Source organism: Lontra canadensis, unplaced genomic scaffold, assembly GCF_010015895.1.
Source record: "Lontra canadensis isolate GAN:19392208 unplaced genomic scaffold, GSC_riverotter_1.0 scaffold61, whole genome shotgun sequence".
Classification (NCBI taxonomy): domain Eukaryota; kingdom Metazoa; phylum Chordata; class Mammalia; order Carnivora; family Mustelidae; genus Lontra; species Lontra canadensis.
In genome coordinates, this window is record NW_022631055.1 from 9699541 (window position 1) to 9727430 (window position 27890).

At 34.9% G+C, this 27890-nt stretch overlaps 1 protein-coding gene across 1 annotated transcript in view; it reads left to right on the plus strand.

The window, feature by feature from the left end:
- Window positions 1-27890, plus strand: part of TMEM131 (transmembrane protein 131) — a 213815-nt gene that overhangs the window by 33861 nt on the left and 152064 nt on the right. Inside the window, exon 2 of the mRNA XM_032877892.1 lies at window positions 23152-23213. Coding sequence (XP_032733783.1) covers window positions 23152-23213 — 62 coding nt within the window. The remainder of the gene's footprint in view (window positions 1-23151; window positions 23214-27890) is intronic.

Sequence of the window (27890 nt, forward strand, 5' to 3'; positions counted from 1 at the left end):
TCCTCTTTGTAAAACATCTCACATTTATTTGGACATCTAATTTTATTTTTAAGTTAATGTGTTGAATAATCTTTTAAACTTAAAATTTATGTCAGACGTAGGGAATAAGCTATTAAAGAATCTATTAAAGACTGATAGTGAATAAAAATACTAAATCATGCATTTACAAAAATCATGTTTAATAAAAATGTCTAGTTTCCACTGTTTACTGAAAAAAGAAATGTTCTTTTAACTCTTTATTTCTAATTATAACACATTCTCATTTTGACATTTATCTGTTTTCCTCCAATTACTACTGGGCCCAGGATAATTTTCCTAACTCTAAGTCGTTTATCCTTTTACCGCTTATGGAGTATGATCTGTCATTTGTAAGAGTTCCTTGAAAGAAACTAGAATTTAATTTGCTCCTGAAACTGATCAGAGTATAGGAGATGAGCACCACATGAGCTAAAACAAAGAATGCATTTTTTTTAAAAAAAAGGGTGTTATCTGTATAATCAACAAGTTATCTGATGGGACGTTGTAACTATTTTATAACCTTCACGTTTCTGCTTAGCACAAGCAAAATAAATTGGTTCTAAGATACTAAATACTTATTTCTTGTAGGTGTCCCGTCCCAGTTGCTATAGACCATTTGTTGAAAAGGCTGTCCTTCCTGTGAATTGCTTCTACACCTTTGTGAGAATCAGTTAACAATTTGTGTGGGTCTCTTCCTGGGTTCTTTGTGGGATCCTATTGATCTCTGCATATCCCTCCAGTTCCACTCTGCCTTTTGAGTGCTTTTAGCTTTATTAATAAGCCTTAATATTGGGTGGAGTAATTCCTTCCACTTTATTCTTATATCTCAAGATTATTTTAGCTACTTCAGGGAATGTGCCCTTCTATGTATATTTTAGAATAAGGTTGTCTGTGTCTATAAAATATTGCCAAGATAGTTGTAGGAATTGTATATGTATATGTATATTTTAGAATATGTATATTTTAGAATAAGGTTGTATATGTATATTTTATAATAAGGTTGTCTGTGTCTATAAAACTATTGCCAAGATAGTTGTAGGAATTGCATTGAATCTGTATACTAATTTGGGAGAACTGACATTTATACTACATTGAAAACTCCAGTCCATCAATACAGTATGCATGTTCATTTATGTAAGTCTTTTTTTTTTTTTTCAAATCAGCATTTTGTAATTTTCAGCATATAGATCCTATATATATTTTGTTAAGTGTATACCAAAATATTTATTTTTGGGGGGTTGATTGTAAATGGTATTTTGTTTTAAATTTTGGTTTCCAAATGTTCATTGTTAGTATATAGAAATATGATTTTGGGTTTATATCTTACTACCTTACTGAACTCACTTATTCTAGGAGTTTTGGAGTTTTTTATAGATTCCTTTGAGTTTTCTACATAAACCATCATGCTGTCAGCAAATAGAGACAGGTTTTCTTCCCCTTCCTTCTCTGTACATTTTATTTTTAGTACTGCAGCAGCTAAAATTTCTAATACTGTGGTGAATAAAAGTTGTGAAAGCAATATCCTCACCTTTTCCCCTGTTTTGGGGGGGCTATCATTCATTCATTATTAATGACGATGTTAACAGATGCTCTTTTATAGAGTAAAGGAAATTCCATTTTTTTCTTTGTTGAGAATTTGTATCCTGAATGGGTGTTGGATTTTGTGAAAAGCTTTTTCTGCATCATTTATTTAGATCGTGCAGGGTTTTTTTTTTTTTTAATTTATCTATAGTAGATTCCATTGATTGATTTTTAGATATTTGAGTCAGTCTTTCATATGCTGAATAAATCCTAATCAGTCATGGTGTATAGTTCCTTTTTTACATTACTAAATTCAGTTTGCTAGTTTTTTGTTGGGACTTTTTATATGTAAGTTAATGAAGCATATTGGCCTAGAGTTCTAAAAAAATTTTTGTCGTGTTTTTGTCTGGCTTTAGTATCAGGGTAGTATTAACATCGTAGAGTTGGGAAGTATTCCTGTCTTCTATTTTCAGGGATAGTTTAAGTAGAATTGGTGCTGTTTCTTCTTTAAATGTTTGATAAAGATCTTCAGTAAAGTCATCTGTGCCTAAGGATTTCTTTTGGGGGAGATCTTCCAAATTCATTGTTTTTAATGACTATAAATGTATACTGGCCATCTGCTTCTTGGTTGAGCTTTGGTATTTTGTGATTTTTCAGGAAGTGTTCAATTTTTTTAAGTTGTCCGATTTATGAGAGTGAAGTTATTCATTGTATTCTCTTATTAATCTTTTAATGGCTGTAGCGGTTATAGTGCTATCCCCTGCTTCATTCCTGGTATTGGTGATTTCTGTCTTTTCTTTTTAGTGTGTTAGTCTTGTTAGATGCTTATTAATTTTGTTGATTTTTTTTTTCCAAAGAATTAGATTTTGGTGTTCTTTTTCTGTTATTTTCCTGTTTTTCAGTTTCATGGATTTTTGTTCTTATATTATTTCCTTCTTTCTACTTTCTTTGGTTTTATTTTGCTCTTCTTTTTAAAAAGAATCCTTTTGTTGTTAATACAGTTACAATTACTGTTATTTTTAAAATATTTTTTATTTATTCATTTGAGGGAAAGATAGAGTGAGTAAGAGCACGAGGGAGGGTTAGAGGGAGAGGGAGAAGCAGACTCCCTGCCAAGCAGGGAGTCTAATACAGGGCTCTATCCCAGGATCCTGGGATCATGACCTGAACTGAATGCAGATGCTTAACCAACTGAGGCACTCAGGAACCCGTAAAAGAATCCTTTTTTGAAGGATTCCATCTTGTTTTATTTATATTGTTTTTAAGTATTGCTTTTGTATATTTTTCCTAGTAGTTGTTCTGCACATTACACTACCATTTGTAACTCATCACAGCCTACTCATATCAATGTTTTACTGGTTTGTAGTATTAAAACCTTGCCTTCCCCCCCCCCCCCCCCCCCCACATAGGCTCATGCTCAGCACGGGGCTTGAACTCATGACCCTGAGATCAAGAGCTGCAAGCTGTATGACCAAGCTAGCCAGGTGCCCCAAAACCTTGCTTTCATTAAGATACCATTGCCCTCCTCATCTTTTAAAATATAATTTCTGCTGGCACTTGGGTAGCTCAGTCTGTTAAGCATTCTGACCTCAGCTCAGATCTTGATCTCAAGGTCATGAGTTCAAGCCCCGCATTGGGCTCCATGCTAGGCCTGGAGCCTACTTTAGGTAGGTAGGTAGGTAGGTAGATAGAAGCATTTCCTGTCCATACATTGAACACAACAGATGTTGTTATAATTTTGTCTCACCCATCAAGTGTGAGTTAAGAAACTCACGAGGAAAGATAGTCTATTATATTTATCTCTGTTTTAAAAATCTCTTTCTTTATTCTTTTTTTTTCCTCTTTCTTTATTCTTTTTTCCAAATCTATTTTTATCATTTCCTTTCTTTTGGGGGAGGTTTCCTTAGCCATTCTTTAGGGGTAGGCATGGTAGTGATGAAGTATTTAGGTTCTTTTCATCTGATAATATTTTAATTTTTCTGCCTTTCCTGAAGGATGGTTTGCTGGATGTAGAATTCACAATTGACAGTTCCTGTATTTTCAGCACTTAGGAAATGTGCTACTTCCTTCAGGCCTTCGTGGTTTCAGATGAGAAATCCACTGCCCTAAGAATTGCTGTTCTGTTGTAGGTAATATGTCATTTCTCAGAGGTTGCTTTTAAAACTTTTTGTCTAGTTTTTGGCAGTTTACTTGTGACATGCCCTGGCATGAACTTAGGGTTTATCTTGCCTGGGATTTGTTTTGAAGGTTTATATCTTTCACCAAATTTGGGGAGTTTTTGATCTTACAGAATCTTATTTTTAATTCCTTAATTTTCAGTTAAGAGCCTTCAGTTTTATAATTGACACTTTTTATAACATACTTCTTTTTTAATTATTATTATTTAAATTCAGTTAGCCAACATATAGTACATCATTAGTTTCAGATGCACTGTTCATCACTACAATTCATCAGTTGGGTATAACACCCAGTGTTCATCATATCATGTGCCCTCCTTAATGCCCATCACCCAACTATCTCATCCCCCCACCCTAAACTTATATTTCTTAACTGAGGCTTGTATTTTTCATTTTTCTCAAAGGAATTTTTAACTACTTACTGAAACAATATTATACATTTTTATTTACTTTTTTAATATTATGCAGCTTTAAAATCTTTGTCATTTCCAGCATTGGATTTATCTTGGTTTTGGCTCCAGTTGATTGTCTTTTCTCATTTACATTGTGTGGTCTTGTGTTGTAATAAGTCATTTCATATTGTATTTGAACATGTTGTCTTTTAGGAGACTCTGGGTCAATTTAAATCTTTATTTTACCAAGCATTTACTTTTTTAGGTTTAGTGGGATGGCATAGGCTTACTTTTCCCTGTTCCTCACCTCTAAATAAAATGAAATACCTTGGAAACAACTTAATAGACAAACACTAAAAGATTCTGAAAGGTAGAAAGAAGGTGGACTGGCTAGGGACTTTAGGACTTGAAGGATGACACTATGGTAGATTCCCTGTATTTTCTTTTTGTTTCCTGTATATCCCACACTGGAGGGGCCTAAAACTTAGAATTGTCAACAGACATAGACAAGCAGAAAAACCAGGAAAGGGGACCTAGCAATGAGATATTTACCCAATGGCATCGATGGTCCTGGTCTGCCCACGGCAATAGAGAGAGAATGGGAAGCTTGCTCACCAGTGGGATGACCAAGAGAACAGGCCACAATAAATACTTTTCACCCACAGGCCTGGCATTCCCTACCCAGTCATGTAATTATACCATGGGGACCAAAGGAAGTGCCTTCCATCCCTTTGTGTGCCCAGAAGTTACCCACTGGGAGCTCAGGCAGGGCTAGAAGAGTGAAACAGTTAAGCATAGCATTACAAAGGCTTGTTACAAAACTAAATTGTCTTTGGAACTATTGGCTACAAAAGTAGACCAGAACCTACATGCCAAATTTAAATGAGACCATGTTTTTCTAACCACTTTAGATCAATTTCACGTAATCAAAGGGAATTTTGCCATTTAAAATATGTCAGATGGTATTTAATGTGAGTCTCGACCATCACTTGAGTTGTTAGTGTATTTGTATCCCTTTGGTTCCATTCCTTTTTTTTTTTTAACCTTTTTTAAGATTTTATTTATTTATTTGAGAGAGAAAGAGCAAGAACAGGGTGAGGCGCAGAGGGAGAAGCACACTCCCCGCTAAGCAGGGATACATCATTCACTTCATCAGTGACGGGCTCAATTCTGGCACTCCATGATCCTGACCTGAGCTGACAGCAGAGGCGCTCCTCTTTGGTTCCATTCTTATTGGTCAGTCATTTTAATTTTAAAATGGGCGACTCTGGTAGATCCTAAAACTATGTTCTCTAGGAAATGAGTTCCTCTTGGTTTGTTGGCTATGTCCTAGTTCACTGTACTTCCCTCTATTGTAAATTTAGGCTGTTATGATGACATTATGTCTCATAATGTTAATTCCTCTTTTTTAATTTATTGGCTCAAATTTTAGTTCTCTTTGGTTACAGGTTTACAACTAAGTAGTTTTTAATTGCGTTGTGTAAGACTAGTTTGGAATCTGAGCTAATAAATGAGGATGTAGATATGTAAATACAGGGCTCTAGGAATCAGCAAACTGATGTCCTAGTACTGGCTCTGAACTCATTCAGCTTCTGTGAGATTTCTAAGGTACCCTTAATGTTTAAAAAAAAAAAAGAAAAAGTCAAATAGTATTTCTGCAAGGTTGCTGAGATTTACTGCATCCCCAGTCTGTTACCACCTGAGTGAGAATATCCTGTAGAGAGGCCCTTGCCTGATGGTCTTTACTGGAGTCTGGAGGGGTACCAAGAGGGATAGGAGGTTTAGGGATGTGGGCTCAGAGCATACTGGAGAGAGGACTGGGGCTCCAAAGCCACAGAGACATGTTTGGAAAAAAGTAGGAATGTCTGTGAACTATAGAACTGGTACCCTCAAATGTTGACTAAATTTTTTAATTGAAGCATAATTTATATTCATTCATTAAAGAATATACATCCTTAAATATGGGTTTTTACATTTTTATATATGTATATACTTTATAATTGCCATCTAGATGAAAATGTAGAATACAAATCTTTGCCAGTATTCTTCACTGGGAAATCCTTTTTCCCATTTGCTGCTTTATATTTTTAAAGGATGTATTTATTTGTTGGAGCACATGTGCACGTGCAGGGTTGGGGAGGGGCAGCGGGGGAGGGAGAGAGAATCCCCAAACAGACTTCCTGCTGAGCAGGAGCCCAGTGTAAGGGACCTTGAGGTCATGACCTGAGCCAAAATCAAGAGTCAGCTGCTTAACCAACTGAGCCACCTAGGTGCCCCCACCCATTTATGCTTTAATGCTATGGTTAAATATTGGTTTGATAGGCGTTTATTTGTCTGTCTTATTTGTGTTAAAATTTTGGATATTCTACAAGATTCTGTTTAGCTTAATGAGATTGATAGCCATCATCATCACACGAAAGTTATGTATTTCTGAGGGGAAATATTTCAATGTAATAGGCTGGTTGAGGATGCAGGTGCAAGGAATAAGACAAGGAGAATGGTTATACTTAGGAAGAAAACCCCCCATATAGTTAAGATGAGGTGTGATTTGGAATCCTTCAAAAGCTGTTGTATAAAAAGAACCAAAGAAACAAACCATGTGTAGAATACAGAAAGGAATTTAACCTTTTTATAGGAAGGTTTGTTGCAGTAAATTGACGTATATTAAGCCGTACACATTTAAAATGTGCAGTTTGAATTTCAACCCATGTATAAACAGGTGAAACTATCACCCCACTAAAGATAATGAACATTATGCAACCTCCTACTAAAGATTCTTTGTGACCCTTTGTAATCTACTTCCCACTCCTTTAGACCCAAGCAACTTCCCTTTTGCTTTCTGTTATTATAGATCAGTGTGCATATTCTAAAATTTTATATAAACAGATCCATATAATATGTATTTTTTGTCTACCTTCTTTTACTCAGCATAATTATTTTGAGATTCATTCATGGTATTTTATGTTTTAATAGTTTGTTTCTTTTTAATGCTGAATAGTATTCCATTGTGCAGTTATTCTACAATTTGTTTATTCATGCATTCATTGATGGGAATGTGGGTAATTTCCGCTTTAGAGCTATTCAAGATAAGGTTTCATATGATACTCATCCACAAATCTTTGTATGCACATGTGTTTCATTTTCTTCTGGGTAAATATCTATGAGTAGAATGTCTGGAGCATAATGCAACTTTAAGAAACTGCTAACCTGGGCACCTGAGTGGTTCATCTGATTAAGTGTCTACCTTCAGCTCAGGTCGTGATCTCAGGGTCCTGGGATCAAGTCCTGTGTTGGGCTCCCTGCTCAGCATGGAGTCTGCTTCTCCCATTCCCCTTGTTCCTCCCCGCTGCTCATGCTGTCTTTCTGTCAAATAAATACGTAATAAAATCTTAAAAAAAAAAAAAAAAGGAAGATATCCTAACCTGTTTTCCAAAGTGGTTGCATCATTTTATATTTCCATCAGCAGTGTGTTAGACTTCTAGTTTCTCCACATCCTTACCAACATTTGGTATGTTAAGAAATTTTAATTTTAACTTTAGTCATTTCAGTGGGTTATGTATTGGTACCCTCATTGTGTTTCTAATTTGTTTTTCTTTTCCTTTTTTTTTTTTAAGATTTTATTTATTTATTTGACAGTGAGAGAGAGATCACAAGCAGTCAGAGAGGCAGGCAGAGAGGGGGAAGCAGGCTACCCGCTGAGCAGAGAGCCCCATGTGGGGCTCAATCCCAAGACTCTGAGATCCTAACCTGAGCTGAAGCCAGAGGCTTAACCCGCTGACCGACCCCGGCTCCCTCTAATTTGTTTTTCTTGAATGAGAATTTTGACCATATTTTCATATGCTTTTCCCCCCCCGGACCTTTCGTAGTATCTTTGCTTGGACATTTATTTAAATCTTTGTGCATTTAAAAAATTATGTTGTTTTCTTAAAATTTAATTGCAGGAGCTCTTTATGTATTCTGGACACAAATCCGTTGTCCAATAAATGTTTTGTCAAGTATTTATTTCCAGCCTGTGTCTTCTATTTTTACTTTTGTAACAGCATCTTTTAAAGAAAAGTTTAAAAACAAAATTAAGTGAAATTCATCTTTTTGTATTTATATATAGTTATATATAGTAATGACTTTTTATATCCTACTTAAGAAATCTTTGCCAAACCTAAGGTCCCTAAAATTTTCTATGTTGATCTCTAGCAGTTTTGGAGTTTTAGCTCTTAACATTAAGTTCTATCATTCATTTCAGGTTCATTTTTGTTAAGTGTTAAGGTGTTGAGGTTCTTTTTTCCCCTTTCCCATATGACTATACAGTTGTACCAGCATTGTTTAGAGAAATTGAATTGCCTTGATACCTTTGTCAGAATCCATTGACCATATATATGGGGGTCTATTTCTGAAATTTCTGTTCTATTCCATTTATCTGCTGTCTTTGTGTCAATATTCTACTGAGTTGATTACAATGGCTTTAGGTCTTGAAATCAGGTGCTGAGTCCTCCAATGCTTATTTTCTTTTTCAAAACTATCTTTACTTAAACTTTGGGTTGTTTGCTTTTCTTTATATATTTTAGAATCATTTTGAAATTTCTACAAAAAGGTCTGCTGAGATTTTCATTAGTATTGCACAGAATATCTCAGTCAGGGGAGAATTGGTGTCTTAACAATATTGAGTCTTTAGGGGCACCTGAGTGGTGCAGTCAGTTGAACATCTGACTCTTGGTTGCAGCTCAGGTTGTGTGATCTTGGGGTTGTGAGATTGAGCCCCACATCAGGCTCTGTGATCAGGGCAGAGTCAGCTTGGAATTCTCTTTCCTCCTCCCTCTGTCCCACTTGTGTGCTTTCTCTCTAAAATGACTAAATCTTAAAAAAAAAAAAAGTCTTTTAATTCACAAACATGGTACATTTTTCCATTTATTTAGGTATTCTTCATTTATTTAGGTATTCTTTCATTTCTCCCAGCCATGTTTGTCAAATATATTCCTTTTCATATATTTTGATGATATTATAAGTGGTTTTAATTTTAGTTTCTAATTGTTTCTTGCTAGTATTAGAAATATGGTTGGTTTTTGTATGTTGCTATCATATCCCGCCACTTTGCTAATCTTATTCTGGTAGGATTTTTGTGGGTTTCTGAGATTTTCTGTTTGAATATGATGATATCTGTATGTAAAGACAATTTCACTTTCTCTTTTCCACTCTACATACTTTTCTTTTTCTTCTTGGTTTGGCTAAACTTTCAATATGTTGAATAGGAGTAGTGAGAAGAAACATCCTTAACTTTGTTCTGATCTTAAAGGGAAAGTATTTTGTCTTTCACCATTTCGTATGGCATTAGCTTTGACTTTGATACATAATTTTTCTTAGTGTAAGAAAGTTCTTTTTGTTTCCTATATTCCCAAGACCTTTTTATCATGGAAGTATGTTGAATTTTAATCCTATGCCTTTCTTGCATCTTTTGAGATGCCTGGTTTTTTTTTTTTTAGTCTTTTATAAGTTGGATTACACTATTATTATTATTATTATTTTGGATGTTAAACCAACATGGCAGGGATAAATTGTACATAGTCATGATGTATCTGTCCTCTTTGTATACTAATGGATTACATTTGCTGAAATTTTAATGAGAATTTTTTTTTAAAATTTTTTCATATATAATAATGAAGGATATTGCCTGTAGTTTTTCCATTAAAGTGTATGTTTTTGGTATCAGTAATTCTGGCTTCATAAAATGGTTAGAAAGTTTCTCCTTTTCTATATTCAGGAGAGTTGGTGTTAAATTGGTATTTTTTTTCTTAAATATTTGGGAAAATTCATCAGTTAATCTGTCTGAGCCTAGAGATTTCTTTGTGAGATTTTTAACTGGAGAACAATTCATTTAATACATCTAGGGCTATTCAAGTTAGCTATTTTTTCTTGACCGATCTTTGGCATTTTGAATTTTTGAAAGAATTTGTCAATCTCATAATCTGAATTGTTGACTAAATTAACAGAATTATTAATGATGCTCCCTTACTAGCTTTTTGTTTATAGAAAGTATAGTTGTGTCCAGTCTCTCATTTCTTTCGTTTCTAATATGTGACTTCCGCTGACTAGTATGGCTAGAGGTTTATCAATTTTATTCATCTTTTCAAACATTTTAAGAAGCTTTTGATTTCTTTGGTTCTTCTTTATTTTCTGCTATTTCATTGATTTGTATTCTTTATTATTTTATTATATTCTATTTTAAGCTTAACTTGCTCTTCATTTTCTAATTTCTTATATTGGTCATTTCTTTGGGCAGGTGCGATAAAAACTATATTGATAAGATGTGGATGATTACTTATCTAAATAGTTGAAATATGATGTTATGTATTATGTATATATGGATGCAACATAGATGTTATCTACATATGCTATATGTCTTAGGTGATTGCATAGTGGAAACATATACAAGATAAAATCCCTATACAGTAGGTGAGTTGGCATATTATTTTAAAGGCAGTTTTAAGATGGCTATAATACCACTTGTAGTCACAGACACTTGATTGGTTTATTATTCCAAAGTTAATCTGTGCCAGCAGTAAATATACCAAACACCTCTGTAACCACTATTTCCAAGTGGACATTTACTGTAGCATGATACATGGCTTTTTAAAAGAGTAAACATGTTTAAACATCCAAAATTTTATAAGTCTAGCGTAAATATTTATGTTTTAAACTTCTTATTTGGAATATTTTCAAGCTTTCAGAAAATTTCTAAGAATCAAAACAGAATTAAAAATACTCACATTCCTTTACCCAGATTTGAATAACTATCAAACTGTTTTTAAAAGTAGCTGCTCCATTTTTTTACTCCCACCAGCAGCTTACTGGTTTCCAGTTTCTCCACATCTTCGCCAATGCCTTTTATTGTATACCTTTTTGATTATAGCCATCCTAGAATGTGTGAAGTGGTATCTTATTTCTTACTTTGGTTTTGATTTGTATTTCTCTGAGGACTGTTCTTGAGTGTCTTTTCATGTGTTTATTGGCTTCCCCCCTCCTTTTTTTTGAAGAAATGTTTATTTAGATTCCTTGTCCATTTTTTAAAATTGGGATATTGGGTTTTTTTTTTTAAATATATTTTTTAAAGATTTTATTTATTTATTTGACAGACAGAGATTACAAGTAGGCAGAGAGGCAGGCAGAGAGAGAGGAGGAAGCAGGCTCCCTGCTGAGCAGAGAGCTGGATGTGGGGCTCGATCCCAGGACTCTGAGATCATGACCTGAGCTGAAGGCAGAGGCTTTAACCCACTGAGCCACCCAGGTGCCCCTGGTCTTTTTTTTTTTTTTAATTGAGTTGTGGATGTTCTCTGTATGTAGTCTGTGTACATATCCTTAACAGATGTATCATTTGCAAAAATTTCCCATTCTGTGGGTTGTCTTTTTTACGTAGTCTGTGTACATATCCTTAACAGATGTATCATTTGCAAAAATTTCCCATTCTGTGGGTTATCTTTTTTACTTTCTTGATTGTGCCCTTTGAAGCATAAAGGCTTTTATTCTGAGGTCCAGTGTGTCTGTATTTGTCTTTGATTGCTTAACTATCTTAGATGAAAAATATTGCCTAATCCAAGGTTGGGAAGACTTCACTTGTTATCTTCTAAGGGTTTTATAGCACTTAAACTCAGATCTTCGATCCATTTAGAGTTATTTTTGGCATGTGGTGTGAGGTAGAGTCCAGCTTCATTTTTTTGCATGCAGTTAGTCAGTTTTCCCAACATCGTTTGTTGAAAAGACCATCCTTTGCTCCCCTGAATTTCTTGGCACTCCTTCATAAATCAATTACTCATAAATGTGATTGATCTTTCTGGACTCTCAGTTCTATTCCATTAATCTGTACATTTATCATTATTCCTACTACCACACTGTCTTGACTAGTGTAGCTTTGCTACACTAAGTAAGTTTTGAAATCAAGAAATGTGAGTCCTCACTATGTTCTTTTTCAAGATGGTTTTGGCTATTAGGGTCCCTTGCATTTTCTTAAGAATTTTAGGGTCAAATTATCAATTTAGAAAAAAGCAAGCAGTTGGGGGGAATATAGCAATCTCAGTATTACTAAGTTTTACAAACTTAACACCAAGTGTCTTCCCATTTATTTAGATTATCTTCTGCATATGTTGCTGGATGTGGTTTGCTGTATTTTGTTGAGAACTCAATATCCATATTCATAAGGGATATTGGTCTATAGTTTCTTTTCTTTTGATGGCTTTATCTGATTTTTGGTTTCAGACTATTAAGGCCTCATAGAAAAAGTTGGGAGCTGTTTCCTTCTCTGTTAAAATTTGGAGGAGTATGTGAAATACTGTTATTAATTCTTTAAACATTTGGTAAAATTCATCAGTGAAACTATATGTCCCTAAGCTTTTCTTTGTAGGAAGATGTTTTGATTACTAATTCAACCTCTTGTTATAAGTCCATTCAGATTTTCTGTTTATTCTTCAGTTAATTTCAGTAGTTTGTGTCTTTCTAGGTATTTATTTGTTCATTTCATATGGGCTAAATTGTTAGTGTGTAGTTACTAATTACTCTTCTATAATTACTTCTCTGTAAGGTTCTCTTTTATTTCTGTTAGGTCTGCAGTCCTATTCCGTGTTTCATTCATGAATTTTTTGTTTGTCAGCCTAAGCTAAAAGTTTGTCAATTTTGATGTTTTCAAGAGAACCACATTTTTGTTCCATTAATTTCTCTTTTTTCAATTTTATTTATTTTCACTATAACTTGTATTATTTTCTTCTTTCTACTTAGGTTGGGCTTGGTTTGCTCTTTTTCTAGTTTCTTAAGGTGGTAGGTTAGGCTATTTGAGATCTTTGTTTTATTTTAATATAGACATAGAGCAGCTATAAATTTTCTTCTAAGCACTGTTTTCCCTGCATTTTGTAAGTTTTGGTATTTTGTGCCTTAGTTTTTGTTTCTTTCAAAATATATTTTCTAATTTTTCTTCTGATTTCTTATTTGACACATTAGTTACTTAGGATATTTTTTCTTCCAAGTATTTATTTAAATTTCATATAGTTAACATACATTGCAATATTAGTTTCAGTTGTAGAAATTAGTGGTTTATCATTTACATACAATGCCTAGTGCTCATCACAGGTGCCCTCTTTAATACCTATCGCCTATTTAACCCATCCCCCTTCCCACCTCCCTCTGCTAATCGCTTCATTCTCTATAGTTAAGAGTGTGTTTCTTGGTTTGCCTCCCTCTCTCTTCTTTTCCTCTTTGTTCATTTGTTTCATTTCTTACATTCCACATATGAATGAAATCATAGGGTATTTGTCTTTCTCTGAATTATTTTGTTTAGCACAATACTCTGTCTCCATCCACATTGTTGCAAATGGCAAGATTTCATTCTTTTTTATGCCAAGTAATTCCATTGCATGTTTGTGTATGTATCACATCTTCTTTATCCATTCATGGGATTGTTTTTTGATTTCCATGTACTTTCTGAGTTTCCTTAGTTATACCGTGTTATTGGTTTCTAATTTTATTCCATGTTTTCTATTTGGTGAGACAACATTCTCATGTTTTCCTTTAGGTTTTTTTGTTTGTTTGTTTTGTTTTTTTTTTTTTGGTTGTATATTTTTCTTTGTTTCTAACATACTTACAGTAGTTTATGGAACATTTTTTTCCTAATAAGTTCTGTGGACTTCCTTAGGGACAGTTTCTATCCACTGTATTTTTTCCCTGTGTATAGGCCACATTTTGCACCCCCCCCTTTTTAAATATTGCTTATAATAGTTCACTAAAAACTAGGGAATTTCAGTTGCTGCACTTTTTAGTTTGATTTTCTAACAAATTCATTTTCCTTATTAATATTCTCTGTGGGACATCATTTTCATACTTTCTTTTAGTTCTTTACCCATGGTTTCCTTTAATTCTTTGAACATTTTTAATATAGCTGACTTAAAGTGTTTAATAATTCCAACATCTGGGCTTTTTCAGCCGCACTTTCTATTGAATATCCCTTCTCCTTTGTATGGGCCATACATTTGCCTTTCAACTTTATATTGAGAACTGGACATTTAAAGTAATATGTAATGTAGCAACTGACAATCAGATTTTTCCCTTCCTCAGGTTTGTTGTTGTTGCTATTTGTTTCTTTTGTCTTTTCTGAACTAATTCTTTTAAGTCTCTTATTTGTCATAAATGGTCAGTGCAGTTGGCTTAGTTAGTCTTATGGTCAGCCAGTAAATTGAACAGAGGTTCCCTTAAATGCCTGGAATGAGTAATTCTCTCAGTCTCTGCTGAGAGGCTCTTGCAGCACACGTTCACTGTTCAGGCAGTTGACCATTAGGCCTTAGCCTTCACATCCTGCTCACACAGAGCCTCAGTCAGGGTCAGTCAGATATGAGAACATTTAGGCCTTCAGGTCTTTCCTGAGTATATGTATAGCCCCCTTGCACATGGCCGTCTAGATTGCCTAGAAGATGTTACAGCTTTCTGGTTTTTGGTTTTTTAAGATTTTATTTATTTGGAAGAGAGAGAGAGTGCACCAGCAAGGGGTAGGGGCAGAAGCAGAGGAAGAAGCAGGCTCCCTACTGAGCAAGAAGCTCTATGCTGGACTTGATCCCAGGACCTTGGGATCACCACCCAAGAAGAAGGTGGACGCTTAACCAACGGAGCCATTCCGGAGACCCAGGATGCCATAGCTTTTTAAAGCCCATGTGGACATCTCATTCCCAACTTTTCCTTTTAAAAAGCTCTAGCGTTAGGTTATCGTTTGGCCTTTTATCCATCATCTCAAGCTACCTAGATTGTCTCAATGGCAACATCTTGTGAAAGAATGCTACACTATCATGACTTGGGTATTGACATTCTGATAGCTGAGTTTAATTTTTGCCATTCTCAATGTGGTTTTAGTTTGCATTTCCCTGTTGGCTAATGATGTTGCATGCCTTTTCTTGCACTCATTTTGCCATCTTATTATTTATTTTGGTGAAATGTCTGTTTCTCTCTTTTGCCTCTTTTCTAATTGGATTATTTCTTGAGTTTTGAGAGTTGTTTATATATTCTAGATTCTATCCCTTTGTTGAATATATGTTTACACAAATATCTACCCTAATTTTCACCTTCTGTAGTTTTTGCCCTTGTCTTAACAGGGTCACTGGAGGGTAAAAGTTCTAGATTTTGATGAGGTACAGTTTTTCATTTTTATCTTTCCTGAATTGTGATTCTGGTGTCAATTCTAACAACTCTTTTGCTAGCCTTGGATCTTGAAGATTTTCTCGTTAATTATTTTCTTAAGGTGTCACAGTTTTGCATTTTAGATCCATGATCCCTTTTGAGTTAGTTTTGTAAAGAAGTGAGATTAAGGTGTTTTGGTTCTTGCTTCTGGATGTCTAGTTGCTTGTTTGTTTGTTTGTGTGTTTTGGAAAAGTTGTACTTTGTCCAGTGAATTGCTTTTGTAGTTTTGTCAAAATCAAGTGGGGATATTCATTTGGGTCTACTTCTAGGATTTCTTTTTGTCTGAGTGGTTTATATGTCTATTTGTCCAAAATAGCATGCTCTAATGATAAAGGTATTGTAAGATATAATATCTGTTAGAGAGATACCTCCCACTTCATTCTTATTTTTGAAGATTGTTTTAGTAATTCTTGGGTTTATGCCTTTCCATCTAATTTTTAAAATAAGTTTGTGTTAGTCTGCAAATAATTATCCTGGTATTTTCATAGGTTTTATGTTAAATCTATAGGTTGGTGTGGGAAGAATTGACATCTTTACTAGTTTGACTCTTCTAATCCATGAACATGGTGTATCTCCACATTTATTTCGGTCTTTTTAAGATTTTTTTTCATTGGCATTTAGTGTATTTAGGTATATTATTCTGTACTTGTTATCTTAGATTTAATATCTAATTATTTCATGTATTTATAAATGGTATGGTGGTTTTAATTTTGGTTTCCATATGTTTGTTGTTAATATGTAGAAATGCAGTTGATTTTTGGGATTTGACATTTATTCTGCAACTTTGCTAAATTTGCTTATTAGATATAGGTGGTTTTTTATTTGTTTGCTTTTGAGTCATTGGGATTTTTATATAGATAGTTATGTAATCTGCAAATAGAGATAGCGTTATTTCTTTTCCAGTGTATAGGTTTTTCTTTTTCTTGCTTTGTTGTAGTGACTAGAACTTCTGGTATTATGTTAAGAATGGCAAGAGCCACATCTCTGATGTTCCCAGTCTCACTCTTTAACCATTAAGTAAGGTATTACCTGAAGGTTGAGATAGATCTACTTTTCTCCAATCTTGTTGAGAGTTTTTGTTATGAGTATGTGTTGGGTTTTGTCAAATACACTTTCTGTTTCAGTCAGTATGGTCAAGTAATTTTTCTTCTGTAGCCTCTTGGTAGTGGTGAATTAAATAGATTGTACAAGACTGGCTTAAATCTTAAAAACAACTTAAATAAACCTCATTGGTCATGATGTGTAATTTTTTTATACATTGCTGGATTCACTTTGTTAATAGTTTGTTGTGTTTTTGTGTTTTGTTTTTTGGCCTAAGTTAATGAGATGTAGTGTGTAGTTTGGTTTGTTTGTTTTTTTTTAATTATCTGCAGGAATTAAGAAAAAAATTTAACACATATGTAACACAAACTTCACTATTATTTTTATAGCGTAACATTAATTATATTCACTGTTGTGCCATCATTACCATTATCTATTCAAAACTTTTTCATCATCCCAGACAGAGACCCAGTAACCATTAAGCAACAACTCCCACTCCCCCTTACTTCATCCCCTGGTAACCTCTGATGTATTTGTTGTCTCAGTGAATTTGCCTATATTAAATATTTCATTTAAGTGGAATCACAATATTAGTCCTTTGGGGTCTGATGTATTTCACTTAGCATAATATTTTCAAGGTCCATCCGTGATTGTAGTGTGTATGAGAACTTCATTTTTATTGCTGAATAATATTCCATTGTATTTATATATCTGGTTTTGTTCACTCATCTGTTGGTGGACACTTGGGTTGATTCTATTATGTCTGGATACTATTTAAATTTTTTATTTTAGCAGGCAGTCAGTCTGTTTAGGTTTATCACAGAGATCCTTTTGTGAGCTATGGTTGCAGAATAGTTTAAGAGCCTTTATATTATTATTTTGATCTGCTTATTTTATATAGTGCCTCTAGTGCTCCCCCTAATCCCTGCTTGTGCTGGGAAGGGGGAACATAGTAGGATATGCTTCAGTGTATTAGTGATTTTCTGTTGCTTATTTAGAGTAGTTGGTGGTTCTCAGACATTCATTTTAAAACTTAAGTTTATTGATCATTTTATATAAATTAAGCATTTCAGGATAAAATGAAAATTAATTATGGTATTTTATCATAACTGTGAAGTTAATTTTGAAAATATATGTGCCACACCTCTTTGGATATGTGGTGTGTATCTGGCATATCTGAGTTGCATAAATCTATATTTTGATTTGGAGTAAATAACATGGACACAGCCTTTTTAAGGGGTTGGTAATATTGAGTGATCTTGGTAAAATTAGAATTTGACATATATAAATTCCTTTGTACTTTTAATGTGGGAAGAAGATAACTTAGGTGCATATTACATCTTTCAGATAAGAAAATTAATGAGGAGGAGAAACAAGGTTTCAGTCAGGGTATCTTTACAGATAGAAGGGACTCACACAAATCTAGTCCAGAATGTTTAAAAATTTTTGTTAGTGATCGTATGTTGAAATAAAATCCTGAGCAAGTGTAACTGTAAAAGATAAAATCATTAACAATGATGAATTCTGAAATAATAATGCCATTATTTTAACCAGTTTTTTTTATCTGCGATTTTTCAGACTTTGTGCTAGATGACAAGCAAACCAGGAACAAGTGGTGAGTTAGAATAGGGCAGATGATAGAGGATGACTGAGAGCTGCTTGGAACAGTCATGGGAAACCTGGCTCAGGGATGGTGTTCTGGGAGAGACATGAAGGAGAAGACACTAGCCAGGAGAAGAATATCCCAGGCAGGGTGGTTGTTTGATACAGGATTTGAGTGCCCTTCCAAGTCCTGCCTGTGTGGCCCTTTCTTTGCTTCCTAGTTATTAAAAAAAAGTCACTTACTTAACTAGCCCAACCTCCTTCCCTATGGGTAAGGAGACCATGAAGGCTAGAAGGTAGAGAATCAGTGGTGACAGCCTAGAATTCCAATGCCTGGTATACATACACGCGTGCACACACACACACACACACCCCCATATGACACATATTTCTACTGCTTATTTACATTCATTGTTTTCATCAATTATTTCCGAAGATGTGTGAAAACAGGCAGATTGTAACATTCAGGCAAAGAAATCTCTAGCTAAAAGAAAGAAATTATAGTAGAGAAAAATTTGCCTTTAAAGCAAAGGTATTTTGCTTGTGTCATTCATTACTAAATGAAATAGGGAAGTAAACAAACTCAATTATTAATCTTCTGTTTTGAAAGTGATTAAAGACCGACATATGGAGATTTTTACACTGTATGGAAATGTCTTTATTCCTCTCAGACATCATGGAAATGTGGGCGGATACAGGGACCTTCAAGTACATTTTATGGAGCCCAGGTTCACAGAGTTTAATGCCTGCAAAATCATAAAAGCCAGAAATATAAATCCCTTCCTTCTTTCCTCACTTGTTATTGGAAATATATGTCTAATTTTAGAAATTAGGTTGCTTCAAGGTACCATTAAGTCATGGGGCGCCTGGGTGGCTCAGTGGGTTAAAGCCTCTGCCTTCGGCTGAGGTCATGATCCCAGGGTCCTGGGATCGAACCCCGCATCGGGCTCTCTGCTCAGCAGGGAGCCTGCTTCCTCCTCTCTCTGCCTGCCTCTCTGCCTACTTGCGATCTCTCTCTCTCTGTCAGATAAATAAAAAGAAATCTTAAAAAAAAAAAAGGTACCATTAAGTCATAATGTCAAATTTACTTTGTAAGTAAATAGTGATAGGTTTAGAACCATAGATTCTGGGGTCCTTTTGCTGAAATTTATAGTCTGTCTCTAGCCACTTTTCTTGCTGGGTGACCTCAAGCATAGCCTCATTGTGCCTACTTATTTTAAAATGGAACCTCTAATGGCTGTGTCATACCTTTAGTTTGAAGGCTAATAGTAATATAGTGATGATAATTATTGGATATTATTCTCATTTCTATTACATCTGGTTGCTGTTTGAACTGGGGAACATTGGGACAATCTGGGATTCATTTAAAATACAAAATTAGGGGGAAAGTTCTTAGGAGAGGAAAAAGCTGTAAGTTGTGGTTTTGATTCCAGAAACAGGGGAATTTGGCTTGCTTAGGTTACTTTTTGTATTTCACAGCCTAACACTGTAACACTTCAAATGATTAAGTACTTATCTGGTGTCAGTTGTATTTTTCTAGGCATAAAATTTGAAGTTCTTATAACTGGCCATTTAAAGTGAAATATCTTAACTTTATTTCATGCCTGTGTTGAATCCTATTCATTTCTATATCTTTTAAGGGAAACTGATGATATATGACACAGTATTTTCCTTTTAGGTCTTTATGAAATAGCTGCTGTTACTAATTTTTTCAACTAAGGTAATTCCTGTTTTTTAAAAAGCTCCTAATTAAAAATACAATACAACCAAATTATGTTGCTGTCATTATCTTTATATAGGAAAGTTCTCCTCAATTAGCTAAGGGTCTGATACAGCTTGATGATGGGAAGTTAGGTGATAGTCATTATATCATAACTCTAATAGCAGCCTCCAAATAGATCATGTGTCTGGTACTTTTCTTACTGAAAGCTTCCAACTGGGAGCTCCTACTTTTTGTCTCTTCCATTGTGAGCATCTGGCTCTTCAGCTAATTCTTGTTAGTTCATTGTGTTCTTACATCAGTAAATCTGTCTTCAACAGGAGTATAACTGAAAGATATTTTTTAGATCATCTAAATTTCAGTTTATGTTAAAAGGTAGAGGAAGGGAGGGTAATGGGCTGGGAGAGCTAGGTAGAGTCCTTCACAGTATGGATCTGAAACTAACCACATGCTAGGACTAGATAACAAACCGGAAAGCGATCATTTGCATCAACAAATGCAAATACTGGTACTTATATCTGAGCAAAAAAGGTGGGATTTCCCTCATGCACTCAGTATTTATGAAGTGTTCTCTACATTGAGAACTGATGGGGAGTGAGCAGTGGAGCAGACTGACACAGGACTTTCCCAAAATAAAATTGGGACGTGGTTTCTAAAACAATGGAAAAGTGATACTCGGCAGGCAGGAAATACCATTCAGTTAGGTAACGTGATCTGATTAGCTGGTATCCTACCTTGCTGCTTGACTTTCAGCTTTAGTCAGGCTGGAAAAGCCAGGTGTTTGGAATGAAATAGTAAGCTGCTTCCCTGACGAATACTCAAAGACCAAGAAAGAGGAGTCAGTGAATGTTGTTTTTTAAAAGTCAACTTTTTATTTCATTAATTTTTTTTTTTTTTTTTTTTTTTTAGTAATCTCTACACCTGCTGTGGGGCTCAAACTTGCAGCCCCAAGATCAGGAGTCACATGCTCTTCTGACTGAGCCATCCAGGCAGCCCCCCAAAATAAACTTATTTTAAAACACCTTTAGATTTATATAAACATTTTAAAGATACCACAATTTCCATCCTCCCCACCCTTTCCCCTATTATTAACACCTTACATTAATATAGTACCTTTTTTTAAATAAGTAATGAACCAGTATTAATGCATGATTATTAACTAAAGTCCATATTTTATTCAGATTTCCTTAGTTTTTACGTAATTTCCTTTTTCTTTTCTAGCATCCACCCCCAGGTAACATATTACATCTAGTAGTCCTATCTGCTTAGGCTGCACCAGTCTGTGACAAGACAGTCTCTTAGACTTTACTTCTTTTTGATGACTTTGACAGTTTTCAGGAGTACTGCTCAGATATTTTGTAGAATGTTTCCTGGTTGGGATTTGTCTGTTTTTCTTATAATGAGTCTGGGGTTATGTGATTTGGGGAGAAAGACCACAAAGATAAGATACCATTTTTATTATGTCATATGAAGGATACGTACTGTCAGCATGACATTTCACTTGGGATGTTGACCTAGATCATCTGACTGAGGTCACATTTGAAAGATTTCTCCACTGTAAAATTACTCTTTTTTCCCCTCCTTTCCATACTGTTTTTGGAAGGAAGTCCCTATGTGCATCCCACACTTGTTAAAAGATGGGGAGTTATCCTCCATCTTCTAGATCCATAAATTATTTAGAATTCTGTCTGGGGGTCTTGTATCTTCTCCTCCATCTATTTATTTATTCAATCATTTATTTATATCAGCATGGACTCATGGCTATTTATTTTATATTTTGGGCTGTAATCCAACACTGTTGTACTGCTCACATTGTTCCAGGTTTGGCTATATGGGAACTCTTTCTGTTAATTCTTACATCCCTTTGACAAATTTTCATCAGTACAGTATTTTGGGGTTTTTTTGGATGGTTAGCACTTGCTGGGGTGTCATTACTTCTAGGCCCTCTCAACTGACAAAGCAAGAAAATATATGTGTGTATGCTAACCCTTTCATACACACATATTTATGAATATTTCTATACATAACATGAATATTTCTATACATCTATATTAAACTAAATATGAGTTCATACTGATGTTGCCAACTCAGTTCAGTACCACATGGATCATGATTGCTTCTTCCCCTTGCTTTGGCATACACTCTTAATCCAGTAGTGAGAAGTCTAACTTTCACTTTCTGTGTCTTTAATTGTTCAGTTCCAGTAAACATGGAAGCGACATGAGAATTGTTAACCCAAGCTCCCATGGGAAAATGACTTTATCAATTAGGGTATAGTGCTTACAGTTTCTTTTTCTTTTGGGCTTTAACCTTTACTCTTATAGATTCCACTCACTTTCGCATGACTCATGTTAGCATCTTTCTCCATTCTAACCCACACTTTAGTAAGGTGGTTTCATACATTTGTAATATAGTTAAATTATCTTGTCATATTCATTTCATCTCAGGACCCCCTGGTTTCCTAAATGATTTTTTTAAATTGCATACAGTAAGTTCACTCTAAAGTTCCGTCTTGATGAATGCATAGCGCTGTGTAGCTTCCATTCCTGTGTCCTTCAGAATAGTTCCACTGCTCTGAAAGATTTCCTTTGCTTCACTTACATCTTCTTTCCTCTCCCCAAGCTTCTATCAATCATTGGTCTTTTCACCATCTCTGTAGTATAACCTTTTCCAGAGTGTCATACACTTGGAATCAAACAGTATATAGCTTTTTATTTCACTTTTTATCACTGAATAATATTTCATTTGTGGAGGGACTGTAGTTTGTTTATCTACTCATCTATTGAAGAACATCACCTTGACTGTGTCCAGTTTAGAGTGATTATGAATGGAACTGCTATACAGAATTGCTTGCAGCTTTTTGTATGGACTTAAGTTTTCATATCAGTTGGGTAAATACCTGTGAGTACAACAACCAGACCATATGACAAAAGTATGTGAGCTTTTTAAATGTCTTGTCTTTGCATTGTACATAGTTTCTTGGAGTGCAGTAATCTCCCCTTCCCATTTTCTTTGCCTGTTCTCCCTCCAAGTCTCTCTTGACTGTTGATTCCAGGTCTTATTATCGCTATAAAAGAGCTTGTCTTTTTTTAATCTTTTTTTTTTTTAAAGTAATTGAACCCTTTGATGATCTTTTCCATGTGCTTGTGATATTTTCAGTTAACTGTTGGTGAAAATAATCAGCTGCATCTAGTTGAATTTGTTTTGTGCTATCTGGAAGTACGGCAGAAATATATTTGGCAGGTGGCTTACACAGCCGATAGGTTGTTACAACTACTTTCTAAATAGGTTGTCTTGTTTTATTTTATAGTATTTTATAGTTGCTAAAATCCTGAAGGATTGCACTTTCCTCTTTAACCATCACCCTCAAGCAGTATGTTTTTTAAAATATATAATTGTATTTATTAATCTTAAGGTAAAAGATATTTATTTAAATCAGATTTATGTTTCTGTAAAGTGATAGTATGTTTTGTTTCCTTCACAGCATTTATTCAGTCGGAGAGCATAATAGAAGTACTACGGTTTGATGATGGAGGGTTACTACAGGTAATTTTATTTTAAGTTGAAAAATTATCTGAGTGTCAAACCTTGAATTTTATCAGATTGTTATTTATCTTTAAAAAATGTAATTGGTTTCTGTGAAATACATTTTATGAGCTTTATATGCAGACAATTCTGTAACAAAAACCTCCTTAGCTATATGAATTATCTTTTAAATTAATTATTTCTGGGGGTGGTTTGGGAGGTTACATGGGGAGAGTCAGATCAGGGGCAGTGGAACTGGTGGTTAGCTCTGTGAGTATAGAACCAGTGAGTGAAGTACTCAGTTCAAATGTCAGACCTCAGAATATTTATCTGGAAGAAGACTTCTCTAGAATATAAGTTCTGTAGATATACATCTGTATCATCTTTCCACTTGCCATTCTAAGCCACATCTTTAAATATATTATACATAAAATTGGAAGGTATAATCTGGTATCCTGCCTTTCAGACCCAGCACAGATATCCCAAGAAGCCTCTTTTAGTCTCCCTAGTTAAAAATCAGTTCCGGAATTTCAGAGCTAAAAAAGAGAGTAAAGGCATCTTAACCACCCCTCTGATTTTTATGACTGAGATGTTTTCTTCCCTTCTTCCAAACTTTTATCGTATTCTATGCTTGTTTTATAATACTTACACTTTTGTAATTATAATATGTGTTTTCAAGTACCATCTATTTGGTAGCATAACTCACAGTTGTCCTAAGGTTTAGTTTAAGAAAGGTGCCAAAGATCCCATTACTTTGTGGTAATGGCTAGTATTAGAATTCTTGTCTTCTCATTCCAGGTGTGATTGTTTGTCTTTCTCTTATGTGATGCTTCCTATGACGTATTTATTTATTTACTTAATTAAAATGAAGTACACAAGTTAAGCAGTTCTGAAAAGGTATAATCTGGTGTCCTGCCTTTTAGACCTAGCACAGATATCCCATGAAGCTTGTAATAATGGTAGGAAACTAAAAGTTAGATTAAGGCAATAGAGAAAAAATAATTGTGCTAGCAACCTCAAATAAGATTTCTGTTTGCATTTTATCACAAATTTAGATTTCAGACCATAAACCAGAGAGAACAAGAAAAGTGATGGGTTTTAAGGTTCTTTTTCTCTGACAATAAAGCAAGTAAGTGTTCTGAATAACTTTTTTCTTGCTTCCAAATTTTTAAATAAGCATATCATTCATACCTTTACATAAGAGATGTTGAGAAACCTAGCAGGCAGTGTCTACATGGTACTTCCAGAAAAGTGTTTGTACAGCTTTTTATATTGAAAAACTGAATAAAAACTTAAGATATATAATCTCAAATTTTGTAAAGCCACCATACTAGAAAATGAGCTTAGTCTCTTTTTTCTAGTTCTTTAATCTGTTGCAAGCTGAGAACTTAGAGAACCTATAGGCATGACTGTTTTAAATACCTCCCTTTAAGTGGTTTGCAGGATCTGGATAATAGGCAAATGAGGACTGAATTTCTGGAAAAATTTTCCTTTATTGGTTGATTGAAGAAGGACCCATGTTCTTTACGAACTAGACATCTAGGTTGCAAATGGTAATTCATATTGAAAATTCTGGAGCTTGATTGGTGTTTTTGTCTGGGGAGGCTGTCCGTCCCTGTCTACATGGATTTAGCTGTGGAAGAGCTTGTAGACTGCTATGTGCCTTGCTCATCCTCTTTGAATTTTCAAAATGCTTGGGCAGGAGCTTGGTTGAGACCTCGGTTAAGACCTCTCAGGAGTTCCCTAGCAAAGGTACTTTTAGACAGGAACAGTGTTGAAGGTAGGTGGTACCAGTTGGTTACCTCAGCCACAGTGAAACCTCACTAAGACTCCTGCAGTACATCTAATGTCAAGATGCTATAGTGTATTATTTATCCCCAGGTAGCAGAATATAAGACCCTTTTGAGTAGATACATGTAAATTGTTCATTTTAATATTGAAGAATATTTCCTAGGACCAACAGTTTTAATGTTTGACATAATGATTCTTTCTAATGATAATTTACCAGTGGCTTAAACCATTTCTTAAACAACTCATGGGTTTCAGCTTCCTGGGTTTCTTATGGTATGATTAGAACAGAAGTATTTACATGTAGCATTCCTATGGCAGAATATATTATCAAGGTTTTTCAAATTAAATTATAACTAAATCAGGGAGAGAGTCGAAGCAACAGCCTTGTATTGCATTATTTAAAATGAGCATTTTGCCTGAGACCATTCCTTCTCTGATCGTGAATTTTATGTTAAATTCATGCTGCTTGGCTCATAGTAACTTTTTAAGCCCCGAAAATTAATTGATGGTAAGTCCATAAAAATTGCCAAAGCTCATAAAAAATTTGCTAGAAACTTTGGATTTACCTTCCTTGTTTTTTAAAGATAAGGAAAATGAGGCTCATAGACAGTAAATAATTTGCTCAGTATTCAATTACTAGTGCAGGATTCCAGCATTCAGTAAGTAACCAGCCTTTCTGCTTTCAGAGCTCTTTCCACAGCACCATGTATTTGCAGTTCCTTCCAGTGCATTGCCTGGGTTACCACTAATAATATTAGGTTGTGATTAAAAATCACAGTAATCCTCTTAGCACATGTTTTCTGTAGTTGGTGCTTTGGCCATCGCCATTCCTGTTTGGCAGGGCTACTAAGATTTGGTGTATAGAATATAGAAAGATAAATAATTCCTAAGAGGAACACAGACCCTGAGAATTCTGCTTATCAATAGAAGACTCTTCACCATAGGGGTTGCAGGTCAAGAAGTATCTCAAACTACCATTCCAACACCAACTGATGTGAGTGGTTGGCTCTTCTTGACCCATTCCTTTGATCAATCGATTATAAGATTGAATAACAAAAGATATACTTAAAAGCCTTAATCTGTTTCCTAATCTAACTTTTTTTTTTAAGATTTTATTTATTTATTTGTCAGAGAGAGAGAGAGCATACAAGTAGGCAGAGTAGCAGGGAGAGGCAGAGAGAGAAGCAGGCTCCCCACTGAGCAAGGAGCCCGATGTGGGACTTGATCCCAGGACCCTGGGATCATGACCTGAGCCAAAGGTAGTGGCTTAACCCGCTAAGCCACCCAGGTGCCCCCTAATCTAACTTTCTTATAAACAAATGAAGATAAAGCCCAAGGAAAAGGCTGGCTTTGTATTTTCCTTTTATCTCTTTTCCTTTCCTCCCCACCTTCCCCTTCCCCTCTCCTCCCCTTCCCTCTCCTCTCCTCTCCTCTCCTCTCCTCCCTTTTCACTGGTCAAGAAACAGAAATATTCTTTTCATTGTATGCTCATTGGTCGTTCTCACAACCTATAGGCACCTATTACCTCTGCTCACTACATGGCTTTCAGGTACCGAAGGCAGGATTAGCTAGAACTCCTATTTTTTAAGTACTTGCTGGAGTCTCAGCTAGTTCATTAATTGGCCCCAAATTTCAGTGCTAATAAGGGGTCCAAGGAGAATAAGAAGCAATTTTGATTCTAAAGCTCTTAACACTTAATACTTTCCATTGGTCTATTGCCTAAAGGTTAAGTAACAAGGTTGCCTTAGAAGAAGGAGATAAATTCCTAATTGCTGTGCTTAGAAGACAGTTCAGGTCTAAGAGATCTTTTCATACATACATAATAGATAACAGATTCCACTTCGTTGTGCCCCCAGTATTTCAGCTACAGGACCATGGTTAGTCAGCCAAAGTTGTTCATTTATAGAAATAACTCTTTTCCCAGTCTTCTCAGAGGAAGGTTGGGGAAAAGATTATGGAAAGTTTGTCTACTATTTCCCAGTCTTCTCAGAGGAAGGTTGGGGAAAAGATTATGGAAAGTTTGTCTACTATTCTGTGTCAGGTTTTTGGGAAAGGATTATGGAGACCTTCCTTAACTAGACAATTACTTGCAACATACCAAAACACTCAACACAATAAGCAAGTGAGCATATAGTTTGGTTGTTTAGTAGTTCTCTTGTTCTTGGGTAAGCTTACATTTAAAAGATAATAATTTTTAAAGATAGCCATAGTAAAACTTAACAGGAGTTGTAAAGAGGTTATTGGGAATAACTTGAGCTCCTAAACAAGTTTTTTTAGTTTCTGTAACTAAAAGGAGTTGGAGTTGAAGCCATTGGAAGCTGTGCATTCTAGAAAATGAATCAGGTTTATTCTAGACATAGGCAGGTATAAATGGTTTTAAGTACTCAGTTAGGGATCCTATATTGAGTCTTCCTGCAAGGAGTATAAAGACATCTAAGAATTTGATTAATTTCTTTTTCTTTAATTAAGGTGTTTGTTGTGAGATATAATTCATATATACATGCATAAAATATGGGTTTTTTTGCAAAGCAAACACCTATTTATAACCATCACCCCAGTTAAAAATTAAAAACATGCCAACACTCTCATAAGTTCCCCCCTGAAGCTCTAAGTCACTATCCCCAAGATTTGGTCATAATCCTGAAGTGTATGATAATTTCTTTCCCTAGAAGTCTTAACTATCTAAGCACGTGTCTCTAAACACTATAGTTCATCTGATTGTTGGAGTTCATACCATTTGTATTCTTTTTTCTCCAGCTTTTTGTTAGCGTTAGGTTTCAGAGATTCTCTGCTGTTGAGTGTGACTGCGGTTATTCATTTTCCTTGCTGAACAGTATTGCATTATTTGAATATGGCCGAATTTATCTATAATTTATGCTGTTATGGTCATTTCACTTGTTACCAATT